Here is a 20,708-nt window from a genome sequence, read left to right on the forward strand (position 1 = left end):
CGGGTAGGGGGTGGGCGGGGCCGGGGAGGAAGAACCATGCGGTTGGAAGGTGAAGGGGGAGAGGGGGCGCGAGGGGGGAAAGGGGGGGGGGGGAGAGGGGAGGAGTGGGTGCACGTGATTGGGCGGAGGGGAAGAAGCAGCAGTATGTCTATCTCTGGCTGCATCTCCATTATTTCACACGGAGAGTGGAATCGTTTCCAGCTTTATCGTCTGCTAACAATCCCATAACAGCTGCCGCCGCGCAAAGAGGGGACGGCCACCAAATGCGCTGGGCGTTTTCTGCGACTTGCAGGGGGTTGGTTTCAGCGGAAAGGTAGAGGGTGAGGGGTGAGGAAAGGACTCCCTCGAGCTGATACCTTGACTTAGAGCTATCCCTCGACTAGTTTAACTAAGTTAGTCTCAACTGAATATCACGGTGAGATCCCTGTCGTATGAGTGTCGAGATCCCCAGGGTGAGAGCCCGGCACGCCTGCCAGAGGGCGTCTTTGTCGGCACCATCATCGCGTTTGGAGTGGCTGCCTCTGGGGGGCCGACCTTGTGCAAAGTAACAGCTGGACTGAACAACGCGGCACAGCAGGCGGATTCAGGGTATCGGTCCCGGCAGTGGGAGGGTCCGTGCGAGAGCCCGCCTAGGTCGGCACCGACGCGTCGGGCCGTACAGTGGTCGGGTGATTCTGTCACAGCGACTGAATGGTGCTGGAAGCTGGCGGCAATGCGGCCAGGGTAGGTCGTCGTCGCGACTGTCAGCTGTCTCTCAGGCCACCTGCTCTCTCACTTGCATTTGGAATTTGGATTTTCGTGGCGTGGTTCGGCTATTGTGATTGTGGTGACTGCGGCGTATCGTGCCGGACGAAGGGTTTAAAATGGGTGAGTTAATAATATTCCCATTCAGCTAGCACGTTTGCTTTCTTGAATGCTCCCTCTCTTCTTCCATTTTATTGGATTTGATGTGGAAATGTATCGTAACTTGAGTTGCTCGAATCCCGACGCGCGGCTGGGCCTTGGGTTTGTTTGAGCCTTTGTTCCAATGAATGCCTAAATATGCCGAGGACGGTGATTTTGGACCAGGTCGCCCTGAATACATACTGAAACATGTGATGTGGGTACAAGTTGCCTTTTAATTCATACGCGGCGGATCGGTGTTTTCCTAACCTGTCCTCTGTCCTGCCGTTCTCGGATTTTCCGATTCAATTATTCAGTTTCTAAACTGCTTGGGATTCAAATTCTCACGTATCTCATATTTGCTACGGAGGCCCTTCTAAAGGGTGCTACATTTGTTGATAATATAGTCTTATCGGCATCACTCATCCTCTTGTCTTAGTACACATGTTGCGGCATTCCCTGTCATTAACCCAGTCCAATGTCACAATTTGCATTCAACGTCAGAAATCAGTCGGTTAAAACTAGTGCTCATTGCGGACTTCTCTTGGTATTCTGAATTATGTTTTGTGGTTACAGGCGCCAGACCAGAGCAGTGGAACTGTCTTATGGACATTCTTGCCCATGACAAGGAGCTGCTCCACGGAGATTTTAAGGGTCCCAACGGTGTCATAAGGACTCGGCAGAGGTGGGAAGACATAGCCGCTGTCCTAAACCAGATCCCTGGTGATCAGAAGGACGGGGCTGGTTGGAAGGAAGTAAGTAACATTTCCTTAGGTGTCACTTAGTGTACAGACCTACTCAGTGTAGTGTACTGACCTCTGTACACTTTTGCTCTGTTGCTTACGTCCTCTTGTCTTCATTTCATTTTCAGTCATGGAATAAACTGAAGCTTAGAGCTAGAGATGCATGCCGGAAGAGGGCTGCATATATGGCTGGGACAGGGGGTGGACCAGTCGCTTCTATCGTGGGGTTAGGGCTTTCAGCCCTCCATGAGCGTGTGATCAATTTGACAGGCCTAAAGGCTGCACTGGGCAGCCATGCCCCTGATCCCTTGCAGGTACACACTGAACCTTGTGCAAAATTCCTTCTACATTGCAATGTATTTACATCTGTTTTCATATTTTTCAGATTCAACTTGATATGGCTCAAGCCGAAGTTGTAGATGAGCCACAAGGTGTTGCTCAAGCACCTGCCCAAGTAGCGCAAGCTGCTGAGGCTGCCCATGCTGCGCCACCTGCTCAACCAGCTGAGGCTGCCCATCCTGCGCCACCTGTTCAACCACCTCACGCTGGCCAAGCTGCACAAGCTGCTCCACTACCTGAGGCTGGCCAAGCAGCGCCACCTGTTCAACCACCTGAGGCTGGCCAAGCTGTGCAAGCTGCTCAACCACCTCAGGCTGCCCAAGTTGCGCAAGCGGCTCAACCAGTTGCTTTTGTGGTGCTAGACGATGAAGCACTGCTTGGAGAGGCTGCTGGGCCTGTTGCAGGCGTCGAACCAGACCTTGTTCCATTCAAATGGGAGAACGAAGATGACAATGATGTGCTATTTTTGGACTTGTTGACACCTGTAAAGGTAAGGGTTTTGGTGATATGTGCTGCATTAATTAGGCCTCTTAGGAGAGGTTCAGGGGTCACTCTTAAACTTTCATCAAAATGAAATCCACAATTTTTCAATATTTTCAAGCTTTATTTTTTTTAATGGCATATGTTGGCCTGAATCTTCTTGACTTCTTCAATCCAGTTTTATGATCCCAGCATGTTCACCTCTGTTTCAAAATCATCAGTAAGGGTCTTCAGCTTAAATCTCACTGACATATGGGGAGTCTGGAATAGTTTTTGAATTTTTTAGTGGGCTGTTGTTTTGAGAAAAGAAAAGATTTTTCATGCAACCTATCCACCAGTAATGTTTTGTTGATCCTTGCATGTTGCTTTTCAGAATAAAGTGGAGGTGAAGCTGGAGCCTGTCGAAGCCCAAATCAAGGAGGAAGGAGGAATTGGAGGCATGTACCACACCCCGCCAAGGGAGTCTGGTCTCACACCTTCTTGCAAGAGAAGGCCTACCAGAGACCACACCAGGCATGAAGGTAATGGGGCAGTATGTGTGTGCTGGTTCTCAGAATAATAAGTGAATTTTTTAAAACTCTTGCTCTGTTTGTATTCTCAGGTTGTTGGGGACCATCTGATACACGACTCTCTATTGAGTCCAGGTATGAGGCAGTGATCCGACACAACACTATTGTTATGCAAGAAGTATTGAAGGTGATGCAAAATTTCAATCTTCAATTTTGATTATTATCATTCATCTTGCATTTGACCCATTGATCACAAACTGTAGCATTTAAATGTACAATTGCACAGTTCCATTTGTATTTAAATGTACAATTGCACAGTTCCATTTGTATTTGTTTCTCTTTTCCAAGTTTTAATTGGTTGTTGTTAGCCACTCAAAACATTAATCTCAAACTTTTCTTGATTTTTCTTGCATTTGCAAATTTGACCAATTTGTCACATTTCATTTTTTTAAGAAGTTCAATTGTGTTTTGTTGTGCATAAGCATGCATCTCAAACTTGTCCTGAGATTATTGTTCATTAGATGTTCCTTTTTTTCTATGTTGGTTTTTTTTCTTATGTTGACTATTTGGGGTGAGTGTGAGGTAACTCAATTTAATTTCACTCTGTATTAGAATAGTTGTGACATTTTATACTTTTATTTCAGTTGGTACAAGCTGTGAAGAGTACAAGTTGTAAAGAGTGACACTTTAATGTTCATGTTCCCGTCCCTTTGTCGACATGTTCTCATCATCTAATAAAAATGTGTTTCTGAAAGTTCCTACTTTTCTCCTTTAACTTTGCACTGACTTCCACTTCACTTTAAACAGCTCTCAACTGTGGCCCGTTGGCGAGCTTCTTTTTTTGGTTGAATATTTGGCGCTTTAGCTGCTGCTGCAGTAGGTGGTTTACTTTTAAAATGCTGCTTGGGTGTGAACATCACTGGCTGCAGTCACGCTTCTTTGATTTGTTCCTATGTTGCCTAGTTGCCTTCTGTGTGTGCCTTCTATTCTACTCTGTTAAGTGGAATAATTTTTGTGGGGACTGTAATGTTTACATCAAGTAAAACATCTTTCTTCTAATGCACTTAATTTTATTCCTTTCATGCCCATAATACTGAAAGATATAGATTGCTTATAACCATGGATAAATTCAAATCACATCTTTTCACAAAAATGCCAGGTGTCCTGACTAGAGGAGTATTGGCTTTCATGCTTGGCTGCTGGAACTTCTGAAATTTTGTCGATTAACAGAATGTGAATATAAAACTAATTAATATTCACTCTACAGAAATTGACTAGTAAGAATTTAATATTAGTCCCATTTTCCCTTGTGAGACAGTGGGTTGGGTACAGTTTGAAAGAGAAGTAAGTTGTAGTAACATACATGCTGTTTATTGTGAAAAGCAGTTTCTACATTTTAAAATAGCCCTGAATCCTACAGATTAGGGAGGCTGCTCACAGTTGCCATTTTGTTAAAAATGGCTTTAAATAGGAATAATTCAGAAGTTAAAGGAACAGGTCAAATGTGGTTGTCACAGATGGACAACTATTGGCTCACAACAAATACACTATGTAGAAACATACAAAATTTACATTCCATGATTGACAGTCTTTTTGCACACATGCAAAATTGCTAATGACCAACACAGTATAAAAACAATGGCAGGGAGAGTTAGGAGTGTAAATCCAACTAGTTTCCTTTGATGAAATTACTTTACAGGGCATTCATGTTCTCTCTTTGATTGGCATAGTCAATAAGGTACTGCATTTCGGCCAAGCCCCTCAGTCGAATATTTTCAGGCAGATCATTATAGTCGTCTGCCAGTACAGGTGGTTCACGTTCTAATCGAGGCCGAGGATTAGGGACCCCTCGAGCAATGCAGAAGTTATGGAGTACACAGCAAGCATTGACAAACATGCCAGCGTAACCTGCATCTCCATAATTAATACAGCGGTCGCAGGAAAGAAGTCTCCACCTTTCCTTTAAGACTCCTATACATCGCTCAACAGCATTCCTGCAGTGGCAATGCAATCTTGTGTAGACGTACTCAGGCGTACCAGGGGCTGCATGTATAAGTGGAATGTGTAACCACGGGGCTGTATAGTAGCCAGAATCACCTGAAATCAAACCATACCATGAAGCACGTAAAGGTACCATCTAATTTTTTTTAACGAGATAGGGGAGAGATCGGATTGGTTTCAACACCAACACATAACTTGTATGGAGTATCACTTTGTATTAACCTTGTAACTTAACTTCAAGCATCATTTGTGTAAAGAATGTTGCATTTAAATTATTTAGTAACCAAATATTAAGTTAACATGCAAATTAAGAAAGTCATTTCTTTCTCTCCTCCAATAGCCTTTTTAAAAATCAGTGCAAAAAAGAGATTCCAACAATGAAAAAAAAATCCAATAGTTTCACATTAACATAATTAAGACAAATATTTAAATCATGATCCCCACCCTATTTTTGAATCATTGACTTTAGAAAAGCACGTACAGTTGTTGACATTTATAAAAAGTACATTTTCCTGTCATATTTTATCTTTTAACACCTGTTTATGTTCCATGCAATGTGGATGCCTACTGCTTGTAGGAGCAGTACTGAAAGTTCTATTTCAAGAACAATTACCGTACCCAACAGCCAACACCGATCCTCCCAGTAAGCATGTTCAACTACATTCCTTGCTGCAGATGCAGTCCATATGGTGTTATCTGTCAGTGACCCTGGCCACCGAGCATCAACGTTCATAATCCTAAGGTCTGCATCACAAATCTGTGGACACAAGAATATAATAGAAACACAATAGGGACTAATGCACAAGGTAAAAAACAAACAAAAACAAATGGCCAAAATAAATGCAACTCACAATTTGGACATTCAAGGCAGTGAACCCTTTGCGACAAAAAAAGGACTGTCTGTCTCCATCTTTAGGGAGATGTGAAACCCTTTGCAAAAATCCATCCATAAAACCCAGCACTCTTGGCATGCCCAAGCGCTCATTACTGAAAGCAGAAGCATATTTTTAACATCTGCAAATAAGTGAACTACAAAACATGAGACGAGGAACAATTACCTCTGAATCACAGGTGCTCGCTCTTCATGCGTGAGCGGAAATCTTATGTACTGGGTCAGTATTTCAGGGTGATTCAAAGCCAAAGTGACTTCCCTTATTATTCTGCTTGATGATGTCTGGCTTACTGAACAATCCACAGACCGTCCAGCCAATCTTTGGTAAGGCCCAACGCCATAGAACGAAAGTGCCACAAGAATCTGTAAAATTAAATTTTCACTTTATTTGATACACCACAACTTAAGAAAAATCAACTAACCTTTCTTATTAGAGGTATTTGATGTGGACTCCGGCGCTGCGGGAAGTAGGGCCTCAAAACGTTTGCCAGTTCAACTACTGCATGTTGGGGGATTCGATAGAGCCGGACAAACTCTGTGACACTTAATGTTTGAAGGGGGTCATTGTTATCCCTTATTCTGAACCTTTCATGAATTTGCAGATTGAGCCTCCTTCTGTGCTCGAGTGCCACATTGTGAGGACGGTCTCCAAAATAGTCAAATTCTGAAAAACCGACAAATACAAGGATGTTTACTGTTGGGTGTTAACTTTGGTTATGGTACACCACTTAATAGAGGGTCTCTTCCTAACAGGTGGATTTATACTAACCCATGGCGTCACAACGTTCAGAACTCTAAATACCGTATGAACAACAGCAACAAGTGGGTTGACATTGAATGAAACTGCAAGGATTCTAGAAAGACTTAGTCAACAGGGCGAAGGCACGGTGTTTGTATTTACAGTCCTCCCCCTCTCCCCTCCCCTCAAGCGCGATTACGCTCGTCGTTTGTCGACGGTGTGAGACGCGCCAAACAAGCAGGATTTTGAAAGTAAACCACCTACTGCAGCAGCAACTAAAGCGCCAAATATTCAACCAAAAAAAGAAGCTCGCCAACGGACCACCGTTGAGAGCTGTTTAAAGTGAAGTGGAAGTCAGTGCAAAGTTTAAGGAGAAAAGTAGGAACTTTCAGAAACACATTTTTATTAGATGATGAGAACATGTCGACAGAGAGACGGGAACATGAACATTAAAGTGTCACTCTTTACAACTTGTACTCTTCACAGCTTGTACCAACTAAAATAAAAGTATAAAATGTCACAACTATTCTAATACAGAGTGAAATTAAATTGAGTTACCTCACACTCACCCCAAATAGTCAACATAGGAAAAAAACCAACATTAAAAAAAAGGAACATCTAATGAACAATAATATCAGGACAAGTTTGAGATGCATGCTTATGCACAACAAAACACAATTGAACTTCTTAAAAAAATGAAATGTGACAAATTGGTCAAATTTGCAAATGCAAGAAAAATCAAGAAAAGTTTGAGATTATGTTTTGAGTGGCTAAAAACAACCAATTAAAACTTGGAAAAGAGAAACATATACAAATGGAACTGTGCAAATGTACATTTAAATGTTTCCATTTAAATGTTACAGTTCGTGGTCAATGGGTCAGATGCAAGATGAATGATAATAATCAAAATTTGAGATTGATACTTTGCATCACCTTCAATAACTCTTGCATAACATTAGTATTATCTCTGATCAACGCATCTAGCCTAGACTCAGCTAGGTGTCCTGTGCCAGGCTGCGCCCAAAACCCTGAGAAACAAACAAAACATATTAAAAAAAAAAAAACTTATTGCAGCCCAAGAACACAAACTCATTGTCCCATTACCTTCATCACGGGCGTGGCCTCTAAGAAGCCTTCTCTTGCAAGAAGGTGTGAGACCAGAGTCCCTTGGCGGGGTGTGGTACATGCCTCCAATTCCTCCTTCCTCCTTGATTTGGGCTTTGACAGGCTCCAGCTTCACCTCCACTTCATTCTGAAAAGCAACATGCAAGGATCAACAAAACATTACTGGTGGATAGGTTGCATGAAAAATCTTTTCTTTTCTCAAAACAACAGCCCACTAAAAAATTCAAAAACTATTCCAGACTCCCCATATGTCAGTGGGATTTAAGCTGACGACCCTTACTGATGATTTTGAAACAGAGGTGAACATGCTGGGATCATAAAACTGGATTGAAGAAGTCAAGAAGATTCAGGCCAACATATACCATTAAAAAAAATAAAGCTTGAAAATATTGAAAAATTGTGGATTTCATTTTGATGAAAGTTTAAGAGTGACCCCTGAACCTCTCCTAAGAGGCCTAATTAATGCAGCACATATCTCCAAAACCCTTACCTTCACAGGTGTCACCAAGTCCAAAAATAGCACATCATTGTCATCTTCGTTCTCCCATTTGAATGGAACAAGGTCTGGTTCGACGCCTGCAACAGGCCCAGCAGCCTCTCCAAGCAGTGCTTCATCGTCTAGCACCACAAAAGCAACTGGTTGAGCCGCTTGCGCAACTTGGGCAGGCTGAGGTGGTTGAGCAGCTTGCACAGCTTGGCCAGCCTCAGGTGGTTGAACAGGTGGCGCTGCTTGGCCAGCCTCAGGTAGTGGAGCAGCTTGTGCAGCTTGGCCAGCGTGAGGTGGTTGAACAGGTGGCGCAGGATGGGCAGCCTCAGCTGGTTGAGCAGGTGGCGCAGCATGGGCAGCCTCAGCAGCTTGCGCTACTTGGGCAGGTGCTTCAGCAACTTGCTGTACTAGTTGGTCTATCTGCAGAAGAGTAACAAGGAAAATTTTTTATGAGCCCGCTTCAGAATGAATGAGGCAATGACAAATATGTTCATACCTGAGCAGGAAGTGGCCCCAAACATTTCAATGCCATGGTAACACCCCCACTTATTTGGATGGCCCTTACACCGATTTCATTGAGGCCATTAACACCTTCAGGGGGCGGAAATGGTTGTCCTGCCAATGCTAAATGCCTTACTTTATCTCGGTAGATTCGTCGGGATCGGCACTTTAAGTTGTTCCATGCCTGAAAAAAAAAGTTTGGCTAGTGGATTTTCTTCAAAACAAAACATTAAAAACTGGATGTAATACAACTTACATTTTTCCATTCTGGACCAGTTTTGACACATGTTGCCCCTTCTGTGGCGTTAAGAAGTATGGCCAAAGTCTCCCACCGTTGCTTTAAATAGTTGAGTCCTCTTGGCTGCAGCACAATACCTCCTAGCATCTCTTCGTCAGGCTCAAGAAAATCCATAAGCGCCGTCCATTGGGCATGAGATGGGTTGGTGTTATCTGCAGATCAAACAAAATTACGAAATACTAAATAAAATAAGGTTAAGGATAAGGTGAGGGAAAACAGGCTAGCATACATGCAGTGATCTGAGGTAACAGCTATTGATTTCTGACGTTGAATGCAAATTGTGACATTGGACTGGGTTGATGACAGGGAATGCCGCAACATGTGTACTAAGACAAGAGGATGAGTGATGCCGATAAGACTATATTATCAACAAATGTAGCACCCTTTAGAAGGGCCTCCGTAGCAAATATGAGATACGTGAGAATTTGAATCCCAAGCAGTTTAGAAACTGAATAATTGAATCGGAAAATCCGAGAACGGCAGGACAGAGGACAGGTTAGGAAAACACCGATCCGCCGCGTATGAATTAAAAGGCAACTTGTACCCACATCACATGTTTCAGTATGTATTCAGGGCGACCTGGTCCAAAATCACCGTCCTCGGCATATTTAGGCATTCATTGGAACAAAGGCTCAAACAAACCCAAGGCCCAGCCGCGCGTCGGGATTCGAGCAACTCAAGTTACGATACATTTCCACATCAAATCCAATAAAATGGAAGAAGAGAGGGAGCATTCAAGAAAGCAAACGTGCTAGCTGAATGGGAATATTATTAACTCACCCATTTTAAACCCTTCGTCCGGCACGATACGCCGCAGTCACCACAATCACAATAGCCGAACCACGCCACGAAAATCCAAATTCCAAATGCAAGTGAGAGAGCAGGTGGCCTGAGAGACAGCTGACAGTCGCGACGACGACCTACCCTGGCCGCATTGCCGCCAGCTTCCAGCACCATTCAGTCGCTGTGACAGAATCACCCGACCACTGTACGGCCCGACGCGTCGGTGCCGACCTAGGCGGGCTCTCGCACGGACCCTCCCACTGCCGGGACCGATACCCTGAATCCGCCTGCTGCTTACAAGGTGACCTACTCGCCCGCCCCCGCCCGCCGTGTACTGTCCCAGTGTACTGCCCCAGTGGATCCCAAGTGGGACTGCGGCCCCGAAAGGGAGACCATCCCCTCCCACGCCCGGCCCTGCTTTCAGCTCGGCTTCCAGCAACCCCTTCTTCCGGTGCCGGACACTTTGCCAGTTCCCTGGCCGTGAGCCTGGAGCTTTTGTTGTGCCGTGAATAAAACACGGACCGGCCCACTTATTTTTCGGCCTCCCCGACCACTCCGCTTCACTGTTAAAAAAAATCTTAAAATTCAGACCAATTTTGTAAGACCTAGTGGTCTGATTTCTGAATTAAGACCAGAAGTATGCAAAAGAAGAATCCTCGGATGAAATTTAAGACTTTCGCAGTCTTAAAAGCAAATTCAGACCATCCAGACAAAAAGTCTGACAGGGGTGACTGAAAATTCAGACTAAGTACAAGACCATGTAGTCTGAATCGCCTTTTCAGACTATTCTCCTGAAAAGGAAGACCGATTGATCTTAAATTTCAAACTGGTTGTGTATTTTCAGACCATGGGTCTGAAACGGGAGACGTATTGTTCTGAAATGTCAGACTGGTTGCCTCACTTGACCAAATTTAACCGCAATATTTGTGAGCTCGATACAAAATCTTAAATATTCACGAGCAGCCCAAGTTGTCCGCAGTTTATAACTCCCGCAACACGCGCTTGGTTTGTTTATTTGTGGCCTCCCAGCGTCCAGCGAGCGCGCTTGGAGTCATCGGCATCCTGCAGGCGCGCTCTCAGAGCGGTCCCGTGGTGTAATGGATAGCCCGCAAAGCCGACGAGCGAGGATACGATGGTTCGAATACCAAGATATTCGGAGTTTCCGAGTAAAGAGCAAGGCCGATATGTAACGCGCAAGTTCTATCAAAGACTTCTCTCGCAATGGAGTGAAGGTTCAACGTTACAATTTTGTGTTTTTGTCTGAATTTTCTTCAGACTGGCCGTGTCTAATAATTCAGACCACCTAAATCTTAATTTTCAGACCACCCAATTCTAAACGTTGAGACCACCCTATTCTTAATTTTCAGACCGCTGAAATGGTCTGAAATTTCAGAACCCCTTACTGTGAATTAACTTCAGTCAAATTTTGTCTGAAATTTCAGAATATTTTTTTTACAGTGAATTTCTTTCACTAATTTACGAAAAAAAAATAATAATGGAGGGGCACGGAGGATTTTGATACAGTTGGTTCCGGTATGAGGAAGTTCGGGCGTGTTTTGTTAGGGATGATGTTGTTTGTATCCTGACTGGAATGTTTCCACCTGTCCGAACTTTGTCTCCTACGCACTGTCGAATCGATAGCAAATGCAAACACCCCTTGTTTGTTTTAATTACCAGTCCGATATAAGAACGTGACGTCACATAACGAAAAGACGCCACGCTACTGGATATATCCTCGTGAAAATCATGTCACGGTAAGGCAGCATCACCTATCTTTTAATCGAAACCTTTACACTATCATCTATCGTATACATTTTGTCAGTTAACCACTGACGTTCCGGTGCAGTAATACGATTGCGTTTGTCAACATGTTAACAAATAAAGGTTTACAACTTTATTTGACCGAAGAAATCAGTGAAGGACCATATTAATACACCCCAGTTAAAACCGTACAGTGGGGCAACTTGAGACAGCAGGGTATGAGACATTTGATCGTTCTAGTTTCGTTTCATGAATTTTTCGATGTCACACTTGTAAGCGTGATGCATTGGGGCTTACGCCAAATAGTGTGAAACTGCCTCACACTTGGATTGGCAGAGCACCTGTCAGGTTGCAGCGAACTCCCACGTCTCCACTGCAAACCTAATTACCCACGGCATGCCTGGCTGTGTCTATACACAGGGGCACACGGGGGCGCGGCCCTTGCAGACCCCCGCCTGGTTTGCACAGCGTCTCGGCCGAGCGTCACACGGGGTCCACCGTCCACCCTCCTCTTGAAGAATCCCCCAGTGGCCCAACAGAGCTTCAAACCTCGGCGCAGGAGTTAGCACTCCTCCACCCACACCAGAATCAACCCCACTTTAGCCTCCCCCACCCTCTTCCTCTGCGCTGCTCACAACAACCCCTCCCCTTGCGCCTGCCCACGCACCCCCCCCCCACCTCCACTCCCCCTCCCCCCCCCCTCCCCAGCCTCGACCGCTGCCCGAATCCCACCCCCTTGATGGCAGTTTAGATACAATAGTTATCCTTGCGGGCTTCTCGACGATGACTCGGCAAGTCAGGACGTTGCGGGGCGGGACTGCTCACGCATGCAACTATTTGCATAGTGGGGGCGCCGGAGTGCTTGCGGGTTCGCCTTTCGGCGGAAAGAAACCATCCCATAGCCGGGTCAGGAATACTCAGTCCTGCATTATTTGCGGGTAGAGTTCCACTGGGTAGAGTTGAAGAATGCTTAAACGACTTTCTTGCAGTGAACTGGTTGGCTGTAAGCGCGACCTTCAGGTTTTAGCTCTCCTCCTCATCCTAGTGCCAGGATTAAACTACCTGCGCCATTAGTGTGTCTCTCTGATGCGACCGCCTGGCACTGGTATACGGTCGATATGAACTCGATTTAGAATGGTCGCAGAATGGCTTGCAGAGAACAATTTGTTATCCCCGTGATTAATTTCAGTACGGACACAAAGTGAGCTCCAAAAGTATAAAACGTTATGATGCAGCTTTCCTAAAAAAAGGTGAAAAAGAAGTTTAACCGTAATCTAACCTCGTATTTACATTGTAAAGAGGAGTAGTTCCTCGTGTTTCGGCTTATCTCCTTCTCCCTGAGCTCCACCGCAGTGTCCCTGGGTCCCCTTCTCTTTCCCCTTTTGTGGCAGTGGCGATGATCGGTAAAGTTCTAAAAGTGCCTTACTGCAGTCGGCCGCCTGGTCCGGTGCGCACGTGTTGTTGTGGCATGCTTGGCGTCATTCTGTTCGGGGCAACTCGGCCGTGCACTGTTAAAAATAATCGTAAATTTACGACATTTTGTAGAACAATTATGTCGTTTTTAAACAACATATTTTGTTACGACTCAAGTCATAAATATACGACTTGAATCGTAAATGTACGACATATTTGTCGCTAATTTTGATAGCGACACGTTTCGTTTTAAAACAATTTAAGTCGTAAATTTACGACTTAATCGTAAGTCTACGAACAATCGTAAATTATCTTTCGAGTCGTGCAGTTATGACTTCAGTCGTACATAAATTAGTGATATGAATCGTAAATGAACGACACAAATCGTAAATAAGTGACCAAATTGTAACTTTTCACCAACTTTTCGGGGATTTCAGGTGTCAAAATATGTAATCGTGATTACGACACTGTCGTAGAGAAATGATTTTTTTAGTCGTTCAGTAACGACGAAGTAGTTTAAGAACGATTTCCGTCGCTATGAAAATTAGCGAATTTTTTGTCGCTAATTTACGACAGAATTTCTAACAGTGTGCTGAGCAGGCACTGCTAGAGAGAGAGAGAGAGAGAGAGAGAGAGAGAGAGAGAGAGAGAGAGAGAGAGAGAGAGAGAGAGAGATTAGATCCCCTGCGTTCCTTCATAACCAGAAAGGTATGCAACACGCCACACATTGCGGAGGAAAAAAGTGCTACTATGCACTTGTTAAAATTTGAATCCAGACGTGACACAAATTTTTGTGCAGATGAAAGAACGAATTTGTGCTTAGTTTTGATCCTAAATGAGGGAAAAGTGCACCTTTCCGTATGAAAAGTTTGCGAAAAGTTCATCCGCTCAAAACACAATGACGTCTCGTAGATAATTGATTAAAACGTTTAATAAGTGGATCGCCGTGTGAGAGGGATGCAAAAGGCTACACTTTCCCCTCTGGGTAGGCAAAAAGTGCTACTTTCCCCCCCCCCCCCCTCCCTCTCAGGCCGGCTCTGGATCCGCCACTGAGCGTGCTGCCAACTCCAGGAATGGCGCCTCTACTCACTTAGACGCCCGCCTCTGCTTTGCCTGGCTGTTTATACGCGCGGCGGCAACACCTACTGCCCCCCTTTACGCCCAACCCAGTTTCTCGCGGGTAACCCCACACCCCACCACACAGTGGGCCAGAAGACCGGTGGAGGCGGCAAAGATCCCGGACGCGTGTTGAGGTGCGAAGTCACTCAACAGAACAAGAACCGAACGTGTGACCCCACCAATGGATAGCTCTCCGAACGAGGAATCCATTGGTCGGGTCACACGTTCGGTTGGAGTCCTGTTTAGGGACTCTGGAGCTGAAAAGGCGTCTAGACTTTAAGGCGCCGGCCGCGGTCCTCTGGCCCACTGCACGCCCCTCCCACACCGGAGCTGCGCTCGACGCGTTGGAGGTCGCCGCATAAAACTGGCACGGGATCGGGGCACGGCGTCCGTTTGACGTCCGTCTTGGCCGTGATATCGGACCGGAGGCCGATGCAGCAGCTGCGGAACCGGCACTGTAAATATCACTGCGCTCAGAATTTCTTCCAGTGGTGGTACAGTACGATGAATTATGTGCGAACACAATACAAACTAAATTTGTTTATTACACTGTGGAAAAAAGTACGGAAAATTCTGTTAATTTTTTTGCCAGGATTCTCCGTAGCCCTCTTATCAATACTCTCCGTAGGCTCTTACAGTATTCTCCGTAGGGCCGTACAGTATTCTCTGTAAGTCCGCACAGTCTTCTCCGTAGGACCTGGAAGAATGTACAGTCCTACGGAGATCACTGTAAGGTCGTACGGAGAATACTGTGCAGTCCTACGGAAAATACTGTAAGAGCCTACGGAGAATATTGATAAGGGGGCTACGGAGAATTAACACAAGCTGTGTACAGAATTTTCCGTAGCTTTTTGCCACAGTGTACGATCTGTTTTTTGGCTTCTGTGTAAGGCACACAAACGAACAACTTACGAAGGAGATATGGCTCCGTGATATGCTTTCACATGAATTCTTTGTATTTTAAAGAGATAGATTAAAGTTTGTTGGTTGGACTTTAAAGTAAGGATAGGCTATTTTTCCCGAGAGAATAATTGCAGTTCTTAACACATCGGGCTTTGAGTGATGAATTTTGCTGTCACTTGGTTTCTTTCTACGGCAGGGGAAAAGATCTTTTGGATCGAAACGTCTATCACACTCCCAAGATCCTACTGAGCTTTTTCTTCGTAATACGAACAAAAAGCTTAGTATTATGACAGCACAGCGAAGGTAGTAACGTAAGGTGAGGGGTTCTCAGTAACTTATGACCAGTTTCTTAGTATTACAAACAAATTTCTTTGTATTATGATAGATTTGTGTCGTAGAGTACTGAGAATTAGCTCAGTATTATGACAGCACGGCATTTCTCAATAGGAAATTGGGAGTGCAAAACTTGTGAAAAGTGTGCATACAAATTGAAAGGTTCTATTGTCGACGGTGAGACAAGAGCTCACAGCTCACTTTTTAGCAGCAACTCCTTTCAGTGTGGTACGCCCGCAGGGAAGCCACGTGTGACTTCCTCACCTCGCTTAATAGTGTGCCTGTTTCGGCCCCTGGGTGTGTTATCAACCTGACCGACCCTCAATTATATTTGGGTTAGGGCCGACATCAAGGCCGCTAGCGTCCCTCCACTATGTCTACCTAATGTGAGGGGCATTCATTCTTCACCAGATGACCGCTGAACACATCAGGTGTATACAGACTAAATGTCAGGGGACTTTTGTTGTCCCCAGAGACCATGCAATTTTTAAGCACATCCGTCGGTGATACAATTTTGCGTCCACCAGGTGATTCAAGGTTGTCTAATGCCTATTGCAATTGGCCTATTGCAGCGGACAATTCCTAATTGCATCGTCCTATGCCCACCGCACTTTGCCAATCGCATCGGACAATTTGTGTCACCTGGTGGACACAAAATTGCATCATTCATGAGAGAGAAAAAAGTCCAACAATACTGACTCTGTATTTCCGCTAACAAGACTGGTGCTAGACTATTGAACGTTTTAAAACAAGAGCCACGTAACTTCTAGGGGTAAGTTCGAGAAGAAACAAGTATGTAAGGAAACCCTTAAAGAGCTAACTAACATCTAGACTTTGAGTCGTCCTTTGACCACTTATTTCAAAGAAACATTTTACTCTGAGAGTGAATGCTCCACCTAACGGATTTCGAGATCTATGAAGTAAGCCACGAAGGGTGTACTACCCTGAGCCCCCCTCCCCCCCCCCCAAACACACACACTTACCCCTGACTTGTCAGTTTTAAGCGATGCTGTTTCTTCCGTTTCGTTTGCAGTTCTGCTGCTTTCGCATGACTTTTGCAGTGCGCGCTGTTGGGCATTATTTTTGCAGTGTGCCCTCCCCTTGTCCACGCGGCTCGCGTGGCGTCCCAGCCTTACCTTTAGTCCGGGCGGGGCCGCGCGGGGCGGAGTGGGGCCGCAGGGCACGACGGGGGGCGTGGGCCGCCGCAGAACGGCAGTGGGCGGCAGCAGGGGAAGCAGCTATAGGAAACTTCTGCGCCGTCCTGCCTCTCTGATATTGAAGCCCTCATTTCCCATTTGGCCTCCTCCTCTCATTTTTGCGCCTCTTTTTTTTCACGTCGCGACTCTCGCCTGCTTATTACGAGGTAATAGCAGCGACCTTGGCTCGAGCTTCGGCGCGTCGCCGCGCTTCGCAGTGCTTCGCCACACACCAGCAGACGCAGCGCCCTCACGCCCGCCTTGAATGCTGCATGACTTTTGTTTACCGTGTTGAATACTATGTGGCAAGAGATAGAGGCGCCTTTAACGTATGGCATGTGCCACACACCGAATGTTAATGTACTTTTTGTCCACACCTATTGCCATATTTGTGCGTACGTGAGCTGTGAACAATTTAATATATTAATTAAAAAGAATATTTTCATATTGTGCTCAGTATTCATAAATTGTATCTAATTTATTTACTAATTTGTACATAACTATTACATCTGCACAGATACGGCGAAAGCGATGTACAAAAAAGTCCGTAGGTATTTAGTGTGCATGGTTGAATGTCTTGCAGGAAAACTCCAACGCCACAACAGTCGTCTTTGAGCCAGTCACAGGGTTTAGGGAATTCTTTAAAGACGTTTCTCAACCAAGGGAGAAGTTTTAAAACACTGGATAAAATGTTTCTCTTAAAAAAGAAACCATAACTTCGGCAGGACTCACAATTCAGGCGATATGACATTTGAGGCAACTGGGTGAAGAATGTTCCGTAAACTGACAAGAAAGCGTTTCGACTACACCGAGAATGAAAAGTCTTGATGAATACCCAATTTCGGGTGAGATATACTCTACAAACTTAGGTGTGTACACAGTATGCATCTACAGATGAGTACACATCTACAGATGCATACTTGCAACTACACACCCACAGATGCATACTTGGCTAAGTACACATCTACTGATGTATACGTACAGATGCATGCGCTATGTAGGTGTGTACGCAGCTATGAGAGAGAGAATTTCTTCTTTCATGGCCTCAGGCTGAGCCTATACTGGCCAGGGATTGCGGTGTGCAGCAAGGTATGCATCTGTAGATGTGTACTCAGCCAAGTATGCATCTGTATAGATGTGAACGGTTGGCCAATTAAGCATCTGCAGGTGTGTACTTACAAGTATGCATCTGTAGATGCATCTGTAGATGCATACTGAGTACGAGTACATAATCAAATAAATTTGGGGTAGGATTATATTCTCACCAAATTTGATGAGGTAGGCTTCCTCACCCAATTTCCTCCCCAAGTTAAGGAGATAAAATGATTCTCACCCAAATTCGGGCAATAAACTATACCTACCCCCAATATTTCAGTCGAGATTATGACTGTTTCATTCTCCGCGAAACGGCAAATAACATCAGTCTAAACTAGAAAGCAACCCTCTCTCACTTCGTCAAATGCTCTAACTGTACACTGTCAAGACTCCACTTGCATTTAAAAGAAATGGGGGAGCTAGTTGACATAGACCACCTTAGTGTCTCTCACCACGTGAGCACGAAAAGGCTTCTTCCCGTCTGCGACCCTTACTGCGACAGTTAGCTCCTGCCGCAAACCGAACATTCAAGCCCACCCCAGAGCGGATTTACTGTTCTACCTGGGATCATGTATTCTGGATAAAAGTAACAAGCTGTCTTTCTGGCAGCGATCAAATGGGGACTATTGAGTTGCATTCCTATAAATAAACGGTGTTGAGCACGTAGTCGACAGTTGTGCCCTAAGGACTTGATTATTTACAGCAAACAGGGTAGCCAAATTGCGACCTACAAAAACATTTACCCATTCAGATGGTATACTCAGCAAAGCTTTTCATTGCGTACAGTTCACTTCCCAGTGTGGCCCATAACCTGAGATCTGAGAATTTTCCCTGTGCGGCACTTTCTGGTGCAAAATGTGCACTCGAAAGGCTTCTTCTCCATGTGGGTCACAAGATGCCTTTTGGCATTCTCTCGTCTACTAAACTTCTTGCTGCACAGCAGGCACTCGTGAAGCTTATCCTCCCTGTGGGTCACATGATGACTCTTGAGATACCCTTCTGTACTAAACTCCTTGCGGCAAACCATGCACTCGAAAGGTTTCCCCTCCATGTGGGTTACAAGATGCGATTTCAGATTCCCTCCTGTACTAAATTTCTTCCTGCACACCGTGCACTCGAAAGACTTCTCGCCCCTGTGGGTCACAAGATGCGTTTTCAGATTCCCTCCTGTTGTAAACTTCTTGCGGCAGAGAGAGCACTCGAAAGGCTTCTCCTCGCTGTGGGTTACCAGATGCCCTTTTAGATGCCCTCCTGTTCTAAACTTCTTGCTGCAAACCGTGCACTCGAAAGGCTTCTCCTCTCTGTTGTTTACAAGATGACCTTTGAGATTCTTTACTGAAGTAAACTTTTTGCTGTAAACCGTGCACTCAAAAGGGCTTCTCCTTCATGTGGGTTACAAGATGCCTTTTAAGATACTCTTCTGTTTTAAACTTCTTGCTGCAAACCCTGCACTCAAAAGGCTTCTCCTCCATGTGGGTTACAAGATGCCTCTTAAGATACACTTCTGTTTTAAACTTCTTGCTGCAAACCGTACAATCCAAATGCTTCTCCTCCAAGTGGGCTACAAGATATCTTTTGAGGTAAACTTTTGTTCTAAACTTCTTGCTGCAAACCGTGCACTCGTAGGGCTGCTCCTCCCTGTGGGTCACAAGATGACTTTTGAGATACCTTGCTGTACTAAACTTCCTGCAGCAAACTGTGCACTCGAAAGGCTTCTCAACCATTTGAGTTACAAGATGCCCTCGTATACCTAACTTCTTGCTGCAAACCGTTGACCCGAGAGGCTTCTCCTCGCTGTGGGTTACAAGATGCCTTTTGAGGTACTTCACTGTAGTAAACTTCTTGCTGCAAACCATGAACTCAAAAGGCTTTTCCTCCCTGTGGGTCACAAGATGACTCTCGAGATACCCTTCTGTACTAAACTCCTTGCAGCAAACCGTGCACTCAAAAGGCTTCTCCTGTATGTGGGTTACAATATGCCTTTGAAGACACTCTCCTGTTCTAAACTTCTTGCTGCAAACCGCGCACTCGAAAGGCTTCTCCTCCCTGTGGGTTACAAGATGACTTTTGAGATTCCCTCTAGTACTTAACTTCTTGCTGCAAACCTTGCACTCAAAAGGTTTCTCTTTCCTGTGGGTTACAAGATGACTTTTGAGATTCCCTCTAGTACTTAACTTCTTGCTGCAAACCTTGCACTCAAAAGGTTTCTCCTTCCTGTGGGTTACAAGATGACTTTTGAGATAATTTTCGGTAGTAAACTTCTTGCTGCAAACCGTGCACTCGAAAGGTTTCCCCTCCCTGCACAGTGGGCCACGAAGCCGGTTTAGGCGGACATAATTCTCCTAGGCCGTACCAATCGTTATTTTGGCGTGTAACTTCGTAGTCGGGGGGTTTTGAAGGGCGAGGAATCCGTTTTAGACAATATCAGACCCCCAGTGTGAAATTTGACATCATCTGATAGAAAGGGACCTGTTACGCCAAGACATGGTCTGACACCTTTACTACGTTTTCATGAATTAAACAACGCAAAAACCTAAACAAGCATACTCGCGTTGAAGACAAACTCTGACATGCACAACTCTAATCATTACAAGCAACTACTATGCAGCGGCGCCTCCGTTGCGTCGGGAAGCGGTGCGCTGCGCGGGGCTGTTTTTCGCATTTTCGGCGATGTTTAGGAGACCCTACAACTCAAAGGTGCAAGTAGGTGCAGCTAAATTATTTTGGGTTTTGTTCCTTGGCATGTTGGCTTCCGCAAGGACTGAAGGAGGCCGTTAAACAACGTTAAACAAAAAAGTGCCGCCTCTGCAAAGATTTAATTTTGACAATTTTGTCAAAGTGTAGTAAAAATAAAGCTGGACACCACAAAAATCGTCCAAAGTCAAATGTAAATGTATGTAAATTTTCGTAAAGAAACGCCCTTTCACGTGGTGTCAATAAAAAGTATGCTGGACAAAAATTAATAAGTGTTTTTTGCGTTTGAAATCATGCATATTTACTGCACCAAAGTAGCGCAAATCGTTTGGTGCGTGTTTGACCACCTGTATGTTGGCTAAAACGTGTCCCTGTGTTGAAATTCCGTCCAATCCTGGTTCCTTGGAGTATTGGG

General features: G+C 45.0%; 4 protein-coding genes across 4 annotated transcripts; 1 reads left to right on the forward strand and 3 right to left on the reverse strand.

The window, feature by feature from the left end:
• Window positions 1-611: 611 nt before the first annotated feature.
• Window positions 612-3,519, forward strand: LOC117640481. The gene is made up of 6 exons (XM_034377004.1): window positions 612-867; window positions 1,459-1,637; window positions 1,754-1,939; window positions 2,011-2,454; window positions 2,818-2,965; window positions 3,046-3,519. The coding sequence occupies exons 1-6, from the start codon at window positions 864-866 to the stop codon at window positions 3,168-3,170; spliced, it is 1,086 nt and encodes a 361-aa protein (XP_034232895.1). The 5' UTR covers window positions 612-863; the 3' UTR covers window positions 3,171-3,519.
• Window positions 3,520-3,822: 303 nt separating this feature from the next.
• Window positions 3,823-6,931, reverse strand: LOC117640219 (putative nuclease HARBI1). Its single transcript, XM_034376546.1, has 6 exons — window positions 6,616-6,931; window positions 6,269-6,510; window positions 6,013-6,209; window positions 5,806-5,941; window positions 5,573-5,711; window positions 3,823-5,050 (listed from the first exon to the last, which is right to left on the reverse strand). The coding sequence occupies exons 1-6, from the start codon at window positions 6,617-6,619 to the stop codon at window positions 4,647-4,649; spliced, it is 1,122 nt and encodes a 373-aa protein (XP_034232437.1). The 5' UTR covers window positions 6,620-6,931; the 3' UTR covers window positions 3,823-4,646.
• A 97-nt stretch (window positions 6,932-7,028) lies between these two features.
• Window positions 7,029-10,032, reverse strand: LOC117640295. Its single transcript, XM_034376681.1, has 6 exons — window positions 9,777-10,032; window positions 8,955-9,148; window positions 8,694-8,882; window positions 8,201-8,617; window positions 7,690-7,837; window positions 7,029-7,613 (listed from the first exon to the last, which is right to left on the reverse strand). The coding sequence occupies exons 1-6, from the start codon at window positions 9,778-9,780 to the stop codon at window positions 7,489-7,491; spliced, it is 1,077 nt and encodes a 358-aa protein (XP_034232572.1). The 5' UTR covers window positions 9,781-10,032; the 3' UTR covers window positions 7,029-7,488.
• Window positions 10,033-18,954: 8,922 nt separating this feature from the next.
• LOC117642803 (gastrula zinc finger protein xLCGF3.1-like) lies at window positions 18,955-20,343 on the reverse strand. Its single transcript, XM_034381360.1, has 2 exons — window positions 20,288-20,343; window positions 18,955-19,897 (listed from the first exon to the last, which is right to left on the reverse strand). Exons 1-2 carry the CDS (start codon window positions 20,341-20,343, stop codon window positions 18,967-18,969), a joined length of 987 nt encoding a protein of 328 aa, XP_034237251.1. The 3' UTR covers window positions 18,955-18,966.
• Window positions 20,344-20,708: the final 365 nt, after the last annotated feature.

The sequence above is a fragment of the Thrips palmi genome, unplaced genomic scaffold (genome assembly GCF_012932325.1).
Source record: "Thrips palmi isolate BJ-2018 unplaced genomic scaffold, TpBJ-2018v1 HiC_scaffold_1, whole genome shotgun sequence".
Lineage (NCBI taxonomy): Eukaryota > Metazoa > Arthropoda > Insecta > Thysanoptera > Thripidae > Thrips > Thrips palmi.